Below are 23,309 nucleotides of genomic sequence, written 5' to 3'. Positions count from 1 at the left end.
CTACTAGAGGCCCGGTGCACAAAAATGTGTGCACTCAGGGGGATCCCTCAGCCCAGCCTATGCCCTCTCACAGTCTGGGAACCCTCAGGGGATGTCCACCTGCTGGCTTAGGCCTGTTCCCTGGGGGACCAGGCCTAAGCTCGCAGTCAGACATCCCTCTGGCAGCCCTGGAGCCCTCGGGGGATGTCCACTTGCCAGCGGGGAGCAGGCCTAAGTTGCAGCGAGACATCCTTAGCACTGCTGAGGAGGCGAGAGAGGCTTCCACCACCACCGCTGTGCTGGCAGCCATCAGCCTGGCTTGTGGCTGAGCAGAGCTTCCCCTATGGGAGGTCACTGACCACCTGGGGGCAGCTCCTGCATAGAGCGTCTGCCCCCTGGTGGTCAGTGTGTGTCATAGTGATCAGTCATTCTGCTGTTAGGGTCAATTTGCATATTAACCTTTTATTATATAGGATAGAGGCCGGGTGCACGGGTGGGGGCCGGCTGGTTTTCCCTGAAGGGTGTCCTGGGTAGGGTGGGGGTCCCGCTGGGGTGCCTGGTCAGCCTGGGTGAGAGGCTGATGGCTGTTTGCAGGCTGGCCAAGCCCCTCAGTGGGGACCCTCACCCCATGGGGGTGTGGCCAGCCTGGGTGAGGGGCTGAGGGCCGTTTTCAGGCTGGCCATGCGCCTGGGCGACCAAAGCTCCACGCCTCTCCTTTTTTTCTTTTTTTCTGGGATTTATTTATCTTCTATAATTGAAACTTTGTAGCCTTGAAACTTTGTAGCCTTGAGCAGAGCTGAGGGCCAGCCAGGGCAGGCAGGAAGCTTGGCTTCCTCCATCGCCCGGGACAACCCAAGCCTCCTGCTCGCTCCAGCTCTGTGGCCGCACCATATTAGTTGGGTTAATTTGCATACTCGCTCCTGATTGGCTTGTGGGCGTGGCTTGAGCATAGCGGAGGGGTGGTTAATTTGCATGTTTCTCTTTTATTATATAAGATTGGTAATTTTGCTTTATAAATTGATTTTTAATTTTAAGACTAACTGGATCCTTTTTTTATGTTAATAGGGGAAAAACTGCACAAGTGTTTCTGGATGTACATACGAAAGAAGTGAAAGCAGTATCTCAAAGAGTTTTTGCACACTCATGTTCAAGTAATAGGACCAACAATAGACAAGAGATGGGAGCAACCCAGGAATCCACTGATAGATGAATGGATAAAATTTCATTGCCCATGCATACAATAGAACAGTATTCAGCCTTGAAAAAGGGAAATTCTGACACTACAACATGGTTGAACCTTGAAGACATTATGCTAAGTGAAATAAGCCAGATACAAAAGGACGAATACTGCATGATTCCACTTATATGAAGTACCTGGAGTCCAACTCATGGAGACAGAAAGTAGAAGGGTGGTTACCAGAGGGTGGTTAGAGGAAGAAATGGGGAGTTGTTAGGTATAGAGTTCCACTTTTGCAACATGAAAAAGTTCTAGAGACAGGTTGCACAATGTGAATATACTTACAACTACTGGATTGTACACTTAAAAAATGGTTAAGATGACAAATTTCATATATTTGGTGTGTGTATTTTTACCACAATTTAAAATAACTTGTTTTTTTAAAACCCACAAAATTTTCTAATCCTTTACATTATGTTTTCTTTCCTATTTATCAATTGGGAAATTATTTACTCTTTTGTGCCAATATCTGCATTGCAATAAATTTACAAAATTGTAGATTTTGAAAATGTAAGAAAATAAGGAAAATCTACCACTAACAAAGATGAAATGTTAGATATCATTTTTGCATGTGCTACATCCACAGCACAATTATATACTGGGGGGGAAAAACATTCCATACAGGTCTAGCCAAAGCCCTTGTAAGAAACATATTCAATCCATCACCTCTGTGGGCTGGATAGTTCTCAGACATTTATGTGTCTATGGAACACAGGAGGAACCATCTGGAGAACCTGTGTTACCATGTTGTGGGAACATGTAATTGGGGAAAGCCTGAGAAGCTTCAAAGTATAAAGTCAGCCACAATGGAGGTGGCAGGGGAGGGATATAAACTATGAGACTGCACCTGATTTAAAGGAATCTCAAAGTATAGCAGACTACTTTGCTATTTTTCGATATCTAATCTCTCTTCTGACATAATAATAGTTTTAGCTGATAAATAGACAACAAACTAAAGACTTTATTTATTTCTCAAGCCTCCCTTACAACTAGATAGTCATGTGATAATATGCTGGCCACTAGGGTATGGGTGGAAATAATAGTGCAAATTCTGGATTGTGCTCTTAAAAAGAAAAACGGATAAAATATTAACAAATCTATGTGCAGGCATAGAGACTAACAAATCTAAAATCTAAATGAATTTGCAGTAGACTAAAAATAATCAAGGCAATCTTGGAAGAACAATGAAAGAGGAGAAATTATTCTACCAGATATTGAGACTAATTAAAAAGGTATAGTAACTAAGACAATTTTACTAAATGGTACTGGTGCAAAGACAGACAAATGAACAAAATAGAATCTAGAAACAGATTCACACAAATATGAGTATTTGATTTAAGGCAAGAGTGGCACTATAGAGCAGTGAGCAAGATTATCTTCTCAATAAATGGTGTGAGGTTAGAAATATATCCACACTATAACACAAAAATCAATCCCAGATGGACTGCCAATCTACACGTGAAAGGGAAAGCAACAAAACTTCTAGAACGTAACATAAGGAAATAGCAAGGCCTTAGGGGAGGAAAATATTTCTTAAATAGGACATAAAAATTAGCACAAATCACAAAGAAAAAGAACCATAGAATTACATTGAAATTAAAAACTTGTTTTTTTACCAAAGACCCCAGTAAGAGAGTGAAAAGTCAACCTACAGAGTGGTAGAAGATACATGCAATATGCACAACTGCCAAAGGGTTTGTGTTGAGACTACATAAAGAACTCCCAAAAATCAATAAGAAAAGACAAACCAATAGAGGAGTAAAGAAGTGAGTAAAAAAATAGGCATTTTATAAAAGAAGCTATCCAAACAGCTAATGAATATAAGAAAAGCTCTTGAACCAATCATCAGGGAAATAAACATCAAAACAACAATACTTGCAATTATGCCCACCAGAATGACTAACATGTAAAAGACTGACAAACCAGAGTTAATGAAGATGTTGTGACAGGAACTCTTCCACACTACTGAGGGGATTGTAACTGATTAAAATAACTTTGGGAAACTGGCATTTGCTAAATTGACCATTCACATATTTTATTCATTCCCAGGTATATAGTCAACAGAAACACATGTACACCAAAAACATCTACAAGCCCGGTTGGTGTGGCTCAGTGGTTGAGTGTTGACCCATTAACCAAGAGGTCACCAGTTCTATTCCTGGTCAGGGCACATTGTGAGCTCGAGCCCGGATTGTGAGCTCGATTTCCTGTGAGGCACCGATTGATGTTTCTCTATCATCAATGTTTCTACCTCTTTTTCCCTCTCCCTTCTCTCTCTAAAAAAATAAAAACATATTAAAGAAACAAAGTATCTGCAAGAATGTTCACAGTAATCAAAATGGAAATAACCAAAATTTCATCACCAGTAGAAAGAATAAATACCTTATAGTCAGAAAATGAAATCTTGGTACACAAATAAAAATAAATTACCGTTACATGCAAGAACTTAGAAAAATAGAGGGCTCTTTCCCCCTCCCCACACGGGAGTCCATTCTGTGGGACTCTTTCTCCCTCCCAACATGGGAGTCTGTACTTGTTCTTCAATAAAATGTCCACCTTTGCTATAAAAACAAAAAGAACTTAGAGTTGATAATGTTCTATTTCTTAACCTGGGTGGTGATTACACCAGAGTATTCACTTTGTGATAATTGAGCTGAACACTTACAATGGTGCACTGTCCTATATGTGCATTATACTCCAATTAAAAAGCTAAAACAAAAAAAGGAGGGCACTAACCCTTTGCCCTCTCCTTCCTGCTGCTAGGGATGCAGATGAAATGATAAAAGCTGGAGCAGGCAAGATGGCGGCTGGCAGGACAGCAGTGAGGGAGAGGGTGTGAGTGAGGGAGTGAAAAGGGTGTGTGTGGACATGTGTGGTGTGTGTGTGTGTGTGCGTGAGGGGCAGTTAGATCTTGCAGGAGTATCAGGGGTTGGCAGAACCGGCTTTCATGGACAGGGAGCCCCTGCTACGGCTGTGGGCACTCCCCGGGCTGTGGGGCTCGGGTATGGAGCCCACACCATCTTGAAGGGGAGAGTGGCCTCCACTAGGAATCCAGCCTCACTACCATCCAGAATGGCCTTGGACACTGCCCGGGACCCTGCAGCCACTCCAGCCAAAATCATGTTGCCTTGCCCAAAGATCTGCAGACCCCAGGACATCCACCAACAAGGACGCACAGCTCCCTCAGCAGAAACCGCAACTTGATCCTTCTCAGCTGCTGGCTTCTGTTCACCGCAGTTGCACCACTCCAGCACATGGGCCCCATGAGCCCACTGACCTGTCAGAGGGCTCCTGGGACCCTCTGTGAGCGGCCGCTGGCTGCGTGCCTCTCCAACCAAAGATGCACGGCTCCCCCAACAGAAACCGTGCCTTCCCCCTCCCCAGCTGCTGGTTTCTGGTCACCGTGGTTGCACTGCTCCAGCATGGGGCCCTGCAAGCCCACTGCCCTGGCAGAGGGCTCCTGGGACTGCTCAGCTGCGCCTCTCCAATTAAGGGCACATGGCTCCCTCAGTAGATTCCTTGACTTCCCCCTCCCGGCTTCTGGACACCTCAGTGAGCTACTAAGGGCTTGTCTACCCGGACAAGGTTGTGCTGTTTCAGCAACAGACTCCAAGATTCCCGCATCCCCAGCTGTTGGTTCCTGGACCCCCTGATGATTCAGAGTGAAATCACCCTGGCCAGAGTCCCACTGCCTCATTTGCAGACTATGGGATAGCTGCCTCCCACTGTCACGGGCTCCAGGAACCTTGCAGCAATTTGCAAAGTGATGCTACCCCAGCAAAAGTCACACAACACCAGCCAGAGCCTCAGGCCCCCAACCCTTTCCTCCCAGGCTGTGGACACCAGGATCTCACAGTGAGCACAAGCCAGTTGCCGGAAGCCGGTCCATCCTTGCTGCTTGACACAGTTGCTGCAGGGAAGAAACATCTGCACAACATATGTTTCAAGGGATCTGGCGTATATGGCATATTGTTCTTAATATGTTTGCTCCCCTTCTTAGCGCTATGTGTTTTAACCAAGGTCACCTCTCCGAAAAAGGTTGTTTCCCCAGGTGGGGATTTTTCCCTGGAGTTAGGGATTAACAGGACTAAGAAAGGGAATAAAACCCCTTAACTAAGTGCTAGGCTGGTAATTAATCACTTTAACTACAAACAATCACCCTTAAGCTACATAATCTTTACTTAGGATAATCTCCTTCAGTTACTTCCTTGTAGCTTAACAGAACAATACAGTAGTGACCTTGGAATGGAGATAACAAACGCCCTAACCTTTGGAATAGAATGGGTAGGATTAAAATCAACTGGTATAAATATAGATGTAACAGGAGAATAAAGACAGAACCTGGCTAGAGAACCTGGCTACGCTGATGATCTGAACGCTGCCTCCGTGTCCTTCCTTCTTCGCCGACTCCATCCACATCTTTGGGAACCCCTGGACCTGCTGGGGCTGGACCCCAACAGCCAGTGAGACCACAGCCAACCTTTTCCACAAGAGCAGGAACCACGAGTACATCCACAACAGCTTGCATGATGAGGCCAGGGGTGAGTCACACTGTCAGACAACCCATGACGAGACTTCATCCACAAATGAGAAACAAACATTCAAGACCCAACTACATCAGGAGAAGCCAAACAGTTCAAGTAGGGGGCTCCATTAGAACATCAAGCTCAGGAGATCTGAGAGACTGTACCACTGGGTCCCAAAATTACTAACTACATAGGCCAGTGATGGCGAACCTACGACACGTGTGTCAGAGGTGACATGCGAGCTCATTTTTTTGGTTGATTTTTCTTTGTTAAATGGCATTAAAATATATAAAATAAATATCAAAAATATAAGTCTTTGTTTTACTATGGTTGCAAATATCAAAAAATTTCTATATGTGACATGGCACCAGAGTTAAGTTAGGGTTTTTCAAAATGCTGACATGCCGAGCTCAAAAGGTTCGCCATCACTGACATAGGCCCACCCCCAAAAGAACCTGGGTAGCAAAGGAGTTGGATCTAAGACAAAGAAACAATTAAAATGTTACAGTAAAAATGGGAAGACAAAGACACAATTTCCAAAGAAAAAAAAATACAGAAATCACCAGAAAAGGAGTTCAAAGAAATGGAGGCAAGTAATTTGTCAGAGAAAGAATTCAGAGTAATAGTTATAAGGATGCTCTAATGTCTGGATAACAAATATACACAACTCATTGAGAATTATAAAGAGCTAAAAAAGAATTTCACCAACATGAAAAGGAATCAAGAGAAAATGAAGAATGACATAGCTGCAATAAAGAATACAAGGAGGGCTTCAATAGTGCCACAATCTTTTGCAGCAAGGATTCAGAATCTGGAGAAGGGGCTACACACAAATGGATATACTAGATAAGAAATATAAATGTGCAAGGCATTGGGGGAACCAGGCGGAGGCCCTTCTCTAGTGGAATGGCTTTCTGAATCTCCGGACCCATGGCTTTTTATTTACTAGAATACACATTTGCCCTTTAGCAAATCAAACAGACATATCAAAGCTAAGGTTTGGTAAACAGTAAAAGATTATCAGATTAGGAGATTGCCTTCAGCCACCATTGTCTTGACAGAATAATTGATGCATAGCTTTTAGCCCTTGCTGAAGCCCCAAGGTCCACCAGCCTTCTGGTGGACTTCTCACATTAATTATGCTAACTACTTGTTGGTCTTTGCCTCTAGCACAATAGTAAACTAGAAGAAGCTGAGGACCGCATCAGTGAGAAAGAAGACAAGGTAGGAAAAAATACCCTAGCAGAATAGCAACTGGAAAAAAATCTTAAAAAGCAGGACGAGAGCCTAAGGGAGCTTAGGGACAACATGAAACAAAACAACATCCATATAAGAGGGGTGCCAGAAGAAGAGAAAGCTGAGCAAGGAATAGAAAACCTGTTTGAAGAAATAATGACAGAAAACTTCCCTGATTTTGGGAAGAAATAAGTCAAACAAGTCCAAGAAGCACACACAGTCCCAAACAAGATGAACCCAAAAAGACCAACATCAAGACACATAATTAAATTGGCAAACATGAATGACAAAGTAAGTATCGTAAAGGCTATCAGAAAGAGACAGGAACTTACCGACAGTGGACCTCCCATTAGAATATCAATTGATTTCTCAACAGAAACACATCAGGCCAGAAGAGAATGGAATGAAATATACAAAGTGATGAAAAGCAAGGGAATGAATCCAAGAATACTATACCCAGCAAGGCTATCATTTAAAATTGAAGGTGAAATCAGGAGCTTTACAGACAAAAAAAGGCTAAGGGAGTTCATTACCACCAAGCCAGCAATGCAAGAAATGCTAAAGGAACTGCTGTAAAAAGAAACAATAGAAAGGGAAGAAGGAACACAGGTATAAAGTATAAAAATGGCTACAAACAAGTACCTATCAATAATAAACTGAAATGTAAATGAATTAAATGCTCCAATCAAAAGACAAGGGTAGCTGAATGGATAAGAAAACATGACCCATATATTTGCTGTCTACAAGAGACCCACTTCAGAACAAAGGACTCTCACTGACTGATAGTGAAGGGATGGAAAAAAAATTTTCAGGCAAATGGAAATGGAAAAAAAAAGCTGGGATAGCAATATTTATATCTACCAAATAGACCTTAAAGTGAAAGCCACAACAAGAGATAAGGAAGGCCATTTCATAATACTTAAAGGGAGCAATTCAACAACAGGATATAACTCTGGTAAATATATATGCACCCAATATAGGAGCACCCAAATACATAAAAAAAACTTCTGGAAGATATCAAGGGAGGGATCGGCAGCAATTCAATCAATCATTGTAGGGGACCTTAATACCCCATTGTCACCACTGGATAAATCCTCTAAACAAGAAATCAGCAAAGAAACAGCAATGCTAAATGACTCACTGGATCAGATGGAATTAATTGACATCTTCAGAACATTTCGTACCAAAGCAACGGATTATACGTTCTTCTCAAGTGCACACAGGACATTTTCAAAGATAGACCACATATTGGGACACAGGCAAAGCCTCTTCAAATTTAAGAAGATAGAAATGCTATCAAGCATCTTCTCAGATCACAATGGCATAAAATTAGAAATCCACTACAATAAAACCAATGGAAAAAAATCAAGCACTTGGAGGCTAAATAGCATGCTATTAAAAAATGATTGGGCCCTAACCGGTTTGGCTCAGTGGATGGAGTGTCTGCCTGCAGACTCAAAAGGTCCCAGGTTCGATTCCGGTCAAGGGCATGTACCTTGGTTGCGGGCACATCCCCAGTAGGGAGTGTGCAGGAGACAGCTGATCAAAGTTTCTCTCTCATCAATGTTTCTAACTCTCTATCCCTTTCCCTTCCTCTCTGTAAAAAATCAATAAAATGTATTTTTTTTAAAAAACAAAAAAACCCAAAAACAATGATTGGGTTACCAAAGAGATCAAAGAAATAAGAAGCATCTTGGAAACAAATGACAATAAAAACACAACAAAGGAAGAATAAAAAAACCTGAATAGGCCAATAACTACCAATGAAATTGAAGCAGTAATCAAAAATCTATGGGACACAGTGAAAGTAATCCTGAGAGGGAAGTTCATAGCTCTACAGGCCTACCTCAAAAAAAAACACAAAAAAAAATAGTAATAAATTATCTAACCCTGCAACGTAAAGAGTTAGAAAGAGAGCAACAAGAAAAGGCCGGAGTACGCAGAAGAAAGGAAATAAAAAAGATCAGAGCAACAATATAAACAATATAGAGACCAAAAAGCAATACAAAAGATCAATAAAACCCAGAGCTGGTTCTTTGAAAGGATAAACAAGACTGATGAACCTCTAGCTAGGCTCACCAAGAAACAAAGAGAGAGGACTCAAACAAAATCAGAAATGAAAGAGGTAACAACTGATCCCACAGACATACAAAGGATTATTAAAAAAAATACTATAGCCGAAACTTGTTTGGCTCAGTGGATAGAGCGTCGGCTTGCGGACTGAAAGGTCCCAGGTTCGATTCCGGTCAAGGGCATGTACCTGGGTTGCGGGCACATCCTCAGTAGGAGATGTGCAGGAGGCAGCTGATCGATGTTTCTCTCTCATCGATGTTTCTAACTCTCTATCTCTCTCCCTTCCTCTCTGTAAAAAATCAATAAAATATATTTTAAAAAAAATACTATAAACAGCTCTACTCCAACAAACTGGACAACCTAGATGAAAAGGACATATTCCTAGAAAAATACAAGCTTCCATAACTCAATCAGGAAGAATAAAAAAACCTGAATAGGCCAATAACTACCAATGAAATTGAAGCAGTAATCAAAAATTATCCAGCAAACAAAAGCCCGGGGGAAGACAGCCTCACAGGGGAGTTTTACCAAACATTCAAAGAACTAAAACCTATCCTCCTCAGACTATTGCAAAAAATTCAAGAGGAAGGAACACTTCCAAGCTCATTCTATGAAGCCAGCATTACCCTAACCCCAAAACCAGATAAAGACACCACAAAGAAAGAGAATTACAGGCCAATATCCCTCATGAACATAGATGCTAAAATCCTCAACAAAATTCTAGCAAATAGGATGCAGACATTACATTGGAAAGATCATACACCATGACCAAGTGGGATTTATTCCAGGATGCAAGGCTGGTACAATATCTGCAAATCAATAAATGTGATACCTCACATGAACAAATTGAGAGACAAAAATCACATAATCATATCAATTGATGCAGAAAAAACATTTGACAAAATCCAACACCCTTTCTTGATAAAAACCCTCAGCAAAGTGGGAATAGAGGGATCATACCTCAACATAATAAAAGCCTTATATGACAAACCTACAGCCAACATCATACTCAATGGGCAAAAACTAAAACCATTTTACCTAAGAACAGGAACAAGACAGGGATGCCCACTTTCTTTCTTTTTTTTTTTTTAAATATATTTTTTATTGATTTTTTACAGAGAGGAAGGGAGAGAGATAGAGAGTTAGAAACATCGATGAGAGAGAAACATCGATCAGCTGCCTCCTGCCCATCTCCTACTGGGGATATGCCCGCAACCCAGGTACATGCCGTTGATCGGAATCGAACCTGGGACCTTTCAGTCCGCAGGCTGACACTCTATCCACTGAGCCAAACCGGTTTCGGCAGGGATGCCCACTTTCGCCACTTCTGTTTGACATAGTACTAGAAGTGCTAGCCATAGCGATCAGATAAGAAAAAATAAAAGGTATCCAAAATGGAAAAGAAGAAGTAAAACTGTCATTATTCGCAGATGACATGATATTATACATAGAAAACCCTAAAGACTCCATAAAAAAACTACTAGATTTAATAAATGAATTTGGTAATGTAGCAGGATATAAAATTAACGCCCAGAAATCTATGGCTTTTTATACACCAATAATGAACTCACAGAAAGAGAAACTAGAAAAAAAAATCCCATTTACCATTATACCAAAAAAAATTAAGATACCTAAGAATAAACTTAAGTAAGGAGGTAAAAGAACTGTACGTAGAAAACTACAGGACACTGAAAAAAGAGATAGAGAAGACATAAACAAATGGAAAAATATACAGTGCCCATGGATTGGTAGAATCAACAGCATTAAAATGTCCATACTATGCAAAACAATCTATAGATTCAATGCAATCCCCATTAAAATACCAATGGCATATTTCAAGACCTAAAACAAACTCTCCAAAAATTCATCTGGAATAAAAAAAAGACCTCGAATAGCCACAGCAATTCTGAGAAAGAACAACAAAGTTGGAGGGATCACAATACCAGATATCAAGCTATATTACAAAGTCACTGTTCTCAAACTGCCTGGTACTAGACAAAAACAGACATAGAGACCAATGGAACCGAACAGAGAACCCAGAAATTGACCCAAGCCATATGCTCAATTAATATTTGACAAAGGAGGCAAGAGCATACAATGGAGTCAAGACAGCCTCTTCAATAAAAGGTGTTGGGAGAACTGGACAGATACATGCAAAAAAATGAAACTAGACCACCAACTTATATCATTCACAAAAATAAACTCAAAATAGATAAAGGACTTAAACATAAGATGGGAAACCATAAAAATATTAGAAGAATCCATAAGCAGCAAAATATCAGACATATGTCATAGCAATAGCTTTACTGACATAGCTCCTAGGACAATGGAAACTAAGGAGAAAATAAACAAGTGGGACTACATCAAAATAAAAGGCTTTTGCACAGCAAAAGAAATCATCAACAAAACAACAGAGAGCCCACTGCATGGCAGAACATATTTGCCAATGTTATCTCTAATAAGGGTTTATTCTCCAACATTTATAGGGAACTCATACAACTTAACAAAAGGAAGATAAACAATCCAACCAAAAAATGGGCAAAGGACCTAAATAGATACTTTTCGAAAGAGGACATATGAAAACATGCTCAAAGTCACTAATCATCCAAGATACGCAAATCAACACGACAATGCGGTACCATCTCACACCTGTCAGAATGGCTATCATCAACAAATCAACAAACGACAAGTGCTGGAGAGGATGTGGAGAAAAAGGAACCCTGGTGCACTGCTGGTGGGAATGCAGTCTGGTGCAGCGACTGTGGAGAACAGTATGGTGTTTCCTCAAAAAATTAAAAATGGAACTCCCATTTGGCCCAGTGATCACACTTCTAGGAATATATTCCAAGAAACCAGAAATACCAATCAGAAAGGATATATGCACTCCTATGTTCAAAGCAGCACAATTTACAATAGCTAAGATTTGGAAACAGCCTAAGTGCCCATCAGCAAATGAGTAAATTAAAAAACTGTGGTACATTTACACAATGGGATACTACGCTGCTGTAAAAAAGAAGGAACTCTTGCCATTTGCAACAGCACAGATGGACCTGGAGAGCATTATGCTAAGTGAAATATGCCAGTCGGAGAATGATAAATATCACATGATCTCACTCATTTGTGGAATATAATGAACAACATAAACTAATGAACTAAAATAAATTCAGAGACATAGAAGCATTGAACAGACCATCAAACCTCAGAGGGAAGGCAGGGGTGTGGGGGAGTTTGGATGGTGAGAGATCAACCAAAGGACTTGTATGCATGCATGTAAGCATAACCCATGAACACAGACAGTAGGGGGATGAGAGTGTGTGCTGGGGTGGGGTGGGGAGGGTGGGAACGTCCACGGAAAGGTCAATGGGGGAAAAAGGAGACATATGTAATACTTTAAACAATAAAAAATTAAATTTAAAAACAACAACAACAACAAAAAACCTGGAGCAGCCTCCTTATACAAAGATAGATGCTATGCAATTAAGATAGGAGAGCTGCCTTTTCAGCTCTGGACCACTTACCTCTGAATTGTTACATGAGAGGACCATAATGCTATATTGCTTAAGCTACAGAGGTTTTTACATCTCTTTTAATAGCAGTTTTAGACTGTAACCTAACCAGTAAATGTGAAACTATTAGACTGAACACAGAAAGAAAATGTTTTTATTAATATGTAGTTCAGAGGTTTTTTTTGGTTTTCTTTTTGGTGGGGAATGGAGGTGATATAGTTGACTTTATGCTGTAAATGCAAGCTCCTGAGCCATAAGCTGACTTATGTGAAAATGAACAGAAGTTCTGAGTTCTTATGATTCTTAACAATAATTAAATCTAAACTATATTCTTGGACCAGAAAGACTTTATTGGCTTTGTTTATTTTCATTCTTCCTATATTCTAGATTATTGAGACAATTGGTGAATTCTTAATACAGTTTACTGATTAGATGGTAATAATGTATCACTGTTTCCTTGATTTTAATTGGTATATTGTGGTTATTTAAGGGAGTGGTATTGTATTTAGGGAATATACACTGAAGTATTTGGGGATAGTGGGACATCAAGTCTGCAACCTATTGTCAAATGATTCCGAAAAAATATTACCATGAGACAAAGAAGGAAAGGGGAAGAGAGAAGGAGAGAGAAAAAGGAAGGGTGGGAGAAACGGCAATATGGTAACCTGTTAACAACTGGGAAATCAAAGTGAAGGATATATGAAAGTCTTTAGTACTATTTTGGCAACTTTTCTGTAAATATGAAATTATTTCAAAATAATAAGTTTTAAAAAGTAATGTTTAAAAAGACTTGGAAATTCATGTGTTTGAAAAATCAAAAACTAAATCAAACAGATTTTTACTACATACAAAATACAGGGGTGACATAGAAGAAAAGAAAAATAGGTAATACTGATCTGAGTTTCAGGACAAGTTCTGTCACTACTGACTTTAAGTCATCTAAGCTCTTTGAAATGAAGGCATTTACTTAAATGGTTCCTTTCTAGCCTTAAACTTCTCTAATTCTCGATTGCTTCCAAAGCTCTCCTCCTAACTACCTTCCATACATTTCCAATAAAACACCTGTTTCATAAAATTGATTTTTGTTAAAATAAATTCCAAGACCAAAGTTTATATGGTTTTTCAGTAAACTGAATAATCAACCTATTGAAACCATTAATAAGATGACTCAAAGTCTTGTTTAGTTGGCAGCAGTTACCATACTCACATAATGTCCACACCTCCTGGAATAGCTGATGATGATGTCTGCTCTTTGCTGGATGAAGAATCAGTAGTACATTCTGGTTCAGATACTGAATCACTGCTGCAGGGCTCACTATTTGGAGATGCATTTCTTTGAGAGGTAGTGTCACTTGTTATAGGTGTTAATTCACTCTCACTGAATGCATCACTTATAAATATGTCTTCGTGGATTAAATATGCCACCTCTGTGTCCAGTGAATTATCCTTTGCAGCATTCTTCTGTTGCAAAATATCCTCCATTTCTCTAGTTCTTTGGTTTTTGTCAAGAACTGAGAGAACAACATTGTGAATGATATTTAACGTTGCCTATAAGAAAACAGGATACATTTTTAAAGGCTTTAAAATATCTTGCACCTAAAGTTCCTAAAAGTATATTCTGTGTATGAACATTTTATAAATGAGTCAAGGTCATGTATGTAAGAATTTCTACTAATCTTTTATTTTATTACACTGTAAAGGTGACTTGTGAAAAAGAACTGCTCAAGAGAAATGGGTTACCTAAAGCTTAAATAAAACTTCTGTATTTTAGTTGATTTTGTAAATTAAAATCTCCCAAAAATACTGCAGATTTCTCTAACCTCTTAGATAGGTTACACTAAATATAACTTGCTTGTAAGAAATCATATTCAGGGGAGAACCAAGATGGCGGCATAGGTTAACGCTGGAGTTTGCTGCCTTGAACAACTACTTCAAAAGTGAAACTAAAAGACGGAACGGACATCACCCAGAACCACAGGAACGCTGGCTGAGTGGAAGTCCTACAACTAGGAGGAAAGAGAAACCCATACGGACACTCAGAGGAGGCGCAGTGCTGAAGTCAAATTCTGAGGTGTGGAGTGCGCGGAGCGGGCTGGCGGCGGAGGGCGCGGTTGGCGTTTTCAATCCGGAGGGAGTCTCAGACTCTGAGCTCCAGATACGGGCGAGTCTTTAGGGACCCAGACTCAAACGGGAGAAGCGAGACTGTCTGGCTTCGGTCAGAGCAAGTGCAGCTTTCTCTCCGAGGTTTGCAGCCATTGCTGGGACTCAGAGAGGCAGAGCCCCTGGGGACAGGACTGAGAGCCGCCATAACTGCTCTCTCCGGCCCACCCTGTTGATCCTGTGCAACCCGCCCTGCCCAAGCCCTGCACAGAGGCATTTGCCGGATAGCCTCAGGCAAAGGCTAGATTAGCACCTCCCTAGAGGACAGAAGTTCTCTCACTGCAGACACAGCTGATTCTCACAGCCACTTGGCCTGGAGGTCAAACCCTCCCTGGTATTAGCTACAACAATCAAGGCTTAACTACAAGACTGCACACAAAGACCACTAGGGGATGCACCAAGAAAGCATAACAAAATGCAGAGACAAAGAAACAGGACAAAATTGTCAATGGAAGATATAGAGTTCAGAACCACACTTTTAAGGTCTCTCAAGAACTGTTTAGAAGCTGCCGATAAACTTAATGAGATCTACAAGAAAACTAATGAGACCCTCGATGTTATGATGGGGAACCACCTAGAAATTAAGCATACACGGACTGAAATAACAAATATTATACAGACTCCCGACAACAGACCAGAGGAGCGCAAGAATCAAGTCAATGATTTGAAATGCGAGGAAGCAAAAAACACCCAACCGGAGGGGCGGAATGAAAAAAGAATCCAAAAATGCGAGGATAGTGTAAGGAGCCTCTGGGACAGCTTCAAGCGTACCAACATCAGAATTATAGGGGTGCCAGAAGATGAGAGAGAGCAAAATATTGAAAACCTATTTGAAGAAATAATGACAGAAAACTTCCCCCACCTGGTGAAAGAAATGGACTTACAGGTCCAAGAAGCGCGGAGAACCCCAAACAAAAGGAATCCAAAGAGGACCACACCAAGACACATCATAATTAAAATGCCAAGAGCAAAAGACAAAGAGAGAATCTTAAAAGCAGCAAGAGAAAGAAACTCAGTTACCTACAAGGGAATACCCATACGACTGTCAGCTGATTTCTCAACAGAAACTTTCCAGGCCAGAAGGGAGTGGCAAGAAATATTCAAAGTGATGAATACCAAGAACCTACAACCAAGATAACTTTATCCAGCAAAACTATCATACAGAATTGAAGGTCAGATAAAGAGCTTCACAGATAAGGAAAAGCTAAAGGAGTTCATCACCACAAAACCAGGATTATACGAAATGCTGAAAGGTATCCTTTAAGAAGAGGAAGAGGAAGAAAAAGGTAAAGATACAAATTATGAACAACAAATATGCATCTATCAACAAGTGAATCTAAGAATCAAGTGAATAAATAATCTGATGAACAGAATGAACTGGTGATTATAATAGAATCAGGGACATAGAAAGGGAATGGACTGACTATTCTTGGGGGGGAAAGGGGTGTGGGAGATGCGGGAAGAGACTGGACAAAAATCGTGCACCTATGGATGAGGACAGTGGGTGGGGAGTGAGGGCGGAGGGTGGGGCGGGAACTGGGAGGAGGGGAGTTATGGGGGGAAAAAAGAGGAACAAATGTAATAATCTGAACAATAAAGATTTAATTAAAAAAAATTAAAAAAAAAAGAAATCATATTCATTGATGTGCTTGCTTAAAAAAAAAAAAAATCCATATTCCTTACCATGCCTAACCTTAGATCCATTTCTCTCCTCATCTCATGCCTGTTTTCATTCACTCACCACTCTGCAGACATTCTGGTTCTCTTTCTACTCTTCTAAATTCTATTGTTCCCATCTCAAGGCCCTCTGTTGTTTCCTCTGCTTGGAATGCTCTTCACCTTGACCTCTGCATAAGTGTTTCCTCTCATCACTCAGGTTCTTGCACAAAGTTAGTTCCTCAAAGAGGCCTTTTCTGACTCACCTCTCAGCAACTCCATCCCATTACCCAGTTTTAAAAATATAACAGTTATCATTATATTTTTAACTTTTTAATTCTAGGTCTTCACTAGAATGTTAGCTCTGATATACTCTAATCCTAATGCCTAGAATAGTGCTGGGCACATAGGAAATACTTAATAAATATTGAAAGCTAGATGAATTAAGAGTAATTATATATAAATTAAGTCTTTATGAACTATTAGGAAATAAGGGGCTACTTGTCTACTTTAATATTCATGGTGGCATTCTCATAATTTGTTGCCCCCTTTCTAAAAACTACTGATTTCTTTTTCAAGATCTACATGGTTCTAGGTTAAGAGACTCCAACTTCAGCCCTAACCGGTTTGGCTCAGTGGATAGAGTGTCCGCCTGCGGACTGAAGAGTCCCAGGTTCGATTCTGGTCAAGGGCATGTACGTTGGTTGCGGGCACATCCCCAGTAGGAGGTGTGCAGGAGGCAGCTGATTGATGTTTCCCTCTCATCGATGTTTCTAACTCTCTATCCCTCTCCCTTCCTCTCTGTAAAAAAATCAATAAAATATATTTTAAAAAAAAAGAGAGAGAGAAACTCCAACTTCAGGTCTTCAAAGACAGGATTAAGGGTCTAAGCTCATGCAATCAGCACATGGAACCATCATGGCCTGAGCTTAAAGCTAAAGAAGATGCATAGAAGACAAACTGAGAAAAATGCAGAGAAACAAAACCAACTTTTCTGTCAAATACCTAAAAGCTGACCTACATCTGGATATTTTTTAGTTATATATACTAGTAAGTCCCCTTAATGGCTGAAGACACTCTGGCCATTATATTTTCCTGTTATTTGGAACTAAAAGCACTCTTAAGACGCAATAGCTCATACAGTATATTGCAGAAATTCTGTGCCTTTAAGGGCTACACTACCAAAGTGTTTATGCGTACATTTTTTCCTTTCTCTGTTGATCAGTAACTTCTCTATTATCACAAACATGCTCCTTGCCACCCTCCCCATTGAATATTTTTAATCCCCACTATAGTCTTAATCTTTGATGTGATTATATCCCCAACTTCATTTTACTTTTCTTCATATCTTTCCATCTTGCATATTTCCTGTCTTAATTTTTTCTTTTAGTAAAAAGACTATGATGGTGACATAGTCTTTCTCTTCCCAGCTATACAAATCAGCTTAATCTTTGGGGTACAGACAACAAACAAGAATTTTAATAAAAATTCAAAATATAATTAACAGTAAAAAAGAACAAGGTTGGAGGTCTCATAGTTCGAGATCTGATTTCAAAATTTACTAAGAGATACCATTATCAAAAAGTGTGGTACTGTCATAAATATAGACATATAAATCAATGGATAGGATAAAGAACCCAGAAATAAACCCTCACATATATGATCAAATGATTTTTGACAAGGTTACCAAGACCGTCTTCAATAGATGGTGTTTAGAAAACTGGATACCCACAGGCCAAAAACCAAAGTAGGACCTTTTTCTTATACTATATACAAAAATTAACTCAAAATAGTTAAAAGATCTAAAATATAACCTAAAATTATTAACTTTTAGAAGAAGACATAGAAAGAAAGCTTCACAACACTGAATTTGGTGATGATTTCTTGGATATGACACCAAAAGCACAGGCAACAAAAGAAAAAGTGAACTATATCAAAATTAAAAACTTTTGTGTACCAAAAAGCACAAAAAAAGTGAAAAAGCAACCCATACAATGAGAGAAAATATTTGCAAATCATATATCTGATAAAGGGTTAATAGCCAGAATATATAAAGAACCTCCTAGAATTCAAAAAACAAAAAAACATCTGATTAAAAAATGGTCAGACTTCCACACCTGATGAACAGCTTCAAACTACATCAAATCACCAGAAACTCTGCAGGTCAGAGGGAGTGGCAAGAAATATTTAAAGTGATGAAAAATAAGGACCTACAACAGAGATTACTTAGCAAAGCTATCATTTAGAATTAAAGGTCAGATAAAGAGCTTCCCAGACAAGAAAAAGCTAAAGGAATTCATCACCACCTAACCAATATTACATGAAATATTAAAAGGTGAAGAAGAAGGAGAAAGAAGGAGGAAGGAGGAGGAGGAGGAAGAGAAGGAGGAGGAGGAGGAGGAGCAGCAGCAAAGAAGATATTTCTCCAAAGATATTAAAAATAGCAATAAGCACATAAAAAGGTCAACATCACTTAATCATTAGAAAAATGAAAAGCCAAAATGAAGTACAACCTTACACCCGTTATGATATCTACTATCAAAAAAAGAAAAAGCAACAAGTGTTGGCAAGAATGTGGAGAAATTAAAATCATTATGCACTACTGGTGGGAATATAAAACTGCAGCTATTATGAAAAACAGCATGGAAGTTCCTCGAAAAATCAGAAAAAGAATTGTCATATAATCCAACAATTCCACTTCTGAACATATACCAAAAGAACTGAAAGCAGCTATGAGATATTTGTTCATATTGTGAAGCATTATTCACAATAGCAAAATGTGGAAGCAACTCAAGTGTCCACTGACAGAAGAAGGAATGAACAAAATGTGGTATATATTATATATATATCCCACGTTTAAAGGATGTTAAATCGCGTTGTTTACCCATATCTTCAGAAAAAAATCACTTCTACTGTCATGTTCAACAACCTGCTTCCCTATGTATAACGGTCTGGCCCTCTAGCAACTTCACGAAATTATAGCTAATCTGCCTACAAACATCAGGTGGTCATAATAATCTGGCCACTCAGTGTATATATTTAAATGGGATGTTATTTAACCTTAGAAATGAATGAAATTTTGGCACATGCCACAATGAATGAACCTTGAGAACATTAAGCTAAATGAAACAAACCAATCTCAAAAGAACAAATACTGTATATTTAGCCCTGGCTGGTGTGGCTCAATGGCTGGAGCATCGACTCCCGCATCAAAGAGTTGCAGGTTCAATTCTCAGTCAAGGGCACATACCTAGGTTGTGGGTTCACTCCCCACCCCCGGTTGGGGCACATATGAGAGGCAACAAGTTGATGTGTCTCTCTCACATCAATGTCTCTCTCTCTCCCTCCCTTCTGCTCTCTCTGAAAAGCAATGGAAAATACCCTAATGTGAGGATTAACAACAAAAAAATACTATATAATTACACTTATATGAAGTACCTACAGCAGTCAAACTCAGAGAGGCAGAAAGTAAATGGTGGTTGCCAGGAGATGGAAGGAGGAAAAGGTAAGTAATTGTTTATTTTATTTTATTTTTTAGCTAGAGGTCCGGTGCACAAATTCATGCACGGGTGGGGTCCCTAGGCCTGGCCAGCAATCGGGGCTAATTGGGCCCATGTTGCCTAGTCAGGATCAGGGCCAATGGGGACCAGCCAGCCGGGGAGGGATCACGGGAGGTTGGCCAGCCAGCCGGGGAGGGACCATGGGAGGGCTCCAGGGTGTGTCCGGCCCTCTTGCCTAGTCCCAATCAGCGGGGCCCCAGCAGCAAGCTAACCTACTGGTTGGAGCGTCTGCCCCCTGGTGGTCAGTGCATGTCATAGCAACTGGTCGAGCTGTCGACCAAACAGTCGACCAATCAGTCAGACACTTAGCAAATTATGCTTTTATTATACAGGATGTGTTTTTATTGATTTCAGAGAGAAAAAGGGAGAGAAAGAAATAGAAACATCAATGATGAGAGAAAATCATTGATTGGATAACTCCTGCATGCCCCCTATGCAAATGGAGCCCACATCCTGGGCATGTACCCTGATCTGGAATAGAACCACAACCTCCTGGTTCATAGGTCGACACTCAACCACTGACCCACAAAGGCTGGGCAAGTTACTGTTTTAATACTACAGAGTTTCAGTTTTTTTAGATGAAAAGTTCTGTAGATGGATGGTGATGATAATAGCAAAACAATGTGAATGCCACTAAACTGTACAATTAAAAATGGTTAAGGGAGAACCAAGATGGCGGTGTAGGTAAACACCTTACTCGCTGACTCCGACAACCACATCAAAATTACAACTAAAATACAGAGAACCATCATCCAGAACCACTTGAAAGCTAGCTGAATAGAAGTCCTACAACTAGAGAAGTGAAGAAGGAAGCACGCTGAGACTGGTAGGACAGGCAGAGGCACTGACCAGGCTGGACTGGCACCCATGTGTGCAGTTTTTTTAATCAGGAGGGAAATGCCCTCTGTGGAGGCCCCCCGTGAGGAGCAAGGGGTCCCATGCCCACACTAGACCCCCCAACCCAGGCTCCCAAAGCTAGAAAATCAAGTCCCCAAAACTAAGGGCTGTCAAAACCAGCGAGGATTGTGGTTGAGTGACATGGAGGCTGCTGGAGACCCAGATGTTCCTCTTAAAGGGCCGGCACATAAACTAAACTTACAAGGTCCTACTTCCTCTGAGCTCTAGTGCCAATGTGAAGCCCCAGGGCACCAGACACTTATGAATAGGAATTGGATTATCTGGCATCAAGGCAGGAACTCGGGAGTGGCTTTCTCCCAGATGGAGGTGCTTACAGGGGTCATTATTCCTATGCTGGGACCTCCCCTTTTGCAGGGCTAATTGGCAGCCATTTCTGTTTGCTCCACCCTGGTGATTCCCTGAGACCCCACCCCATCCAATTTGCAGCCCCACCCATGCTCTTTGCAGCAGCTTTTGCATATGAATGGCCTGTCCTTGCTCAGGCTTCAGACTTTGCTAAAATCTCTCAAACAAGCTGTAGCTGGGTCAAGGAGCCCCAAATCTATCAATAAAAGGCCTAAGACCTGGCACTAGTACCAGCCTGCCTTGCTTTACAGCTAAGCCTTGCCTGGGCACTTCCAAGCCCGATACAAATAGGAGGAATCTGCAGATCTCTCTGTAGCTCCTGCTGGGTGGCCCCAGGCAGTGGCTGACTTTGCACCTCCTTGGAGACTCAAGAGCTAGTGCACCCAGTGGTCATCATCAGACCATATCAGATTACAGCTCTCCATATCTATAAGTGACCACTCAAGGGGCAGACTCAGTGAACATCAAAGTCCCACTGAAGCCAGTCCTGCTCTATAGGGGTGTCTCCTGCACAGCAGTTCTTGCACTATAGTCATAGCTGGTCTTCACAGTCAATTGGCCTAGAGGTCAATTCCTCCCAGTGACACCAAGAGCAATCAAGTCTCAACTACAACAAGACTGTGCACACAGCCCACAAAGGGGGGCACCTAGAGTGCCCAGCTCAGGTGACTGGGGAGGCTAAGCCACTAGGCCCTATAGGACACCTACTACACAAGGCCACTCTACCTACTCAAGGAGACATAGCAGCTCTACCAATACATACAAACAAATACAGGGAAGCAGGCAAAATGTGGAGACAAAGAAACATGTCACAAATGAAAGAAATGAAAGAAAGCAAACTACTGGATATAGAATTCAAAACCATGGTTATAAGGTTACTCAAGAATCTTCATGAGACCGTCAGGGATTTGGTGAGATTTTCAAGGATCTTAGTGAGAATGCCAATTCTATGCAATGTGAAAATCCTCCATATCCAGACATGCAATAACAGAAGTGATGTCATGGTGGGAATATAAGGAAAAGTGAAAACATGACCTAGTTATTGATCAATCCACAGATACAGGTTTCCTATCTCTGTCAACAGGTGGGATCAACATTTTGGTAGGAGTCTAAATTAGGTATAGTGAATAACATTTTATTCAACTTTTCCCACTCTGGAGAGCTTATGCATGTGACTTAGCAATACTCAAATGTCAGCAATGTAAAGTCATGTCATAGATAAGTCCCTAAGTCCCTAAGACCATTTTAACATGATACTCAGGAGATGCCAGAATGCTAACCAGTACATATAACATAATATTGATCCTATCTAATAAAAGAGAAACATGGTAATTAGCGTACGACCGCTACCCTTCCCATTGGCTAATCAGCGAGATATGCAAATTAACTGCCAGCCAAGATGGCGGCCAGCAGCCAGGCAGCTTAAACTGAACATGAGGCTTGCTTGCTTCAGTGACAGAGGAAACCAACGTTCCCCGCCTGCCTTGCCGGCCTCTGAGCTTGCAGTTTAAGAAACATTATAACAAATATAGAAGCTAAACAAAACCCCAGAAACCTGCTTTCAGCGAGCCCGGGATCTCAGAGCTGGAGTTATACAGTGTTTCGATTATAGAACCAAAACAAACTAGATACCTGCTTTCAGCAGCAGAGGCCTCAGAGCTGGAGCCAGAGCTAAAGCTGGCCCAGAATAAAAAAGAAAAAAAGGAGCAGTTGGGAGCTTCAGTCGGCCTGAAAACAGCCCTCAGCCCCTCATCCAGACTGGCCAGGCACCCCAGTGGGGACCCCCACCCTGAAGGGTGTGTGACCAGCTGAAAACAGCCATCATCCCCTCACCCAGGCCGGCCAGGCACCCCAGTGGGGACCCCCACCCTGATCCAGGACACCCTTCAGGGCAAACCAGCCAGCCCCACCCATGCACCAGGCCTCTATCCTATATAGTAAAAGGGTAATATGCCTCTCAGCACCGGGATCAGCGGAGCCACGAGGCCTCCCGGCACCGGGATCAGCGTGACAGGGGGCAGCGCCCAAACCCCCTGATCGCCCTGCGGCTGGCTCTGTGTGTGACAGGGGGCGGGGCCACAACCTCCCTATCTGCCCTGCTCTGTTCGGGACA

At 41.2% G+C, this 23,309-nt stretch overlaps 1 protein-coding gene across 1 annotated transcript in view; it reads right to left on the bottom strand.

Annotated features, from left to right (window-relative positions):
• VPS54 (VPS54 subunit of GARP complex) overlaps positions 1 to 23,309 on the bottom strand; it is an 87,104-nt gene that overhangs the window by 31,067 nt on the left and 32,728 nt on the right. The window contains exon 11 of the mRNA XM_081100586.1: positions 13,765 to 14,105. Coding sequence (XP_080956712.1) covers positions 13,765 to 14,105 — 341 coding nt within the window. The remainder of the gene's footprint in view (positions 1 to 13,764; positions 14,106 to 23,309) is intronic.

The sequence above is a fragment of the Myotis nattereri genome, assembly GCF_964212035.1.
Source record: "Myotis nattereri genome assembly, chromosome: 10".
Classification (NCBI taxonomy): Eukaryota; Metazoa; Chordata; class Mammalia; order Chiroptera; family Vespertilionidae; genus Myotis; species Myotis nattereri.
This window is presented reverse-complemented; position numbering and strand designations above follow the sequence as displayed.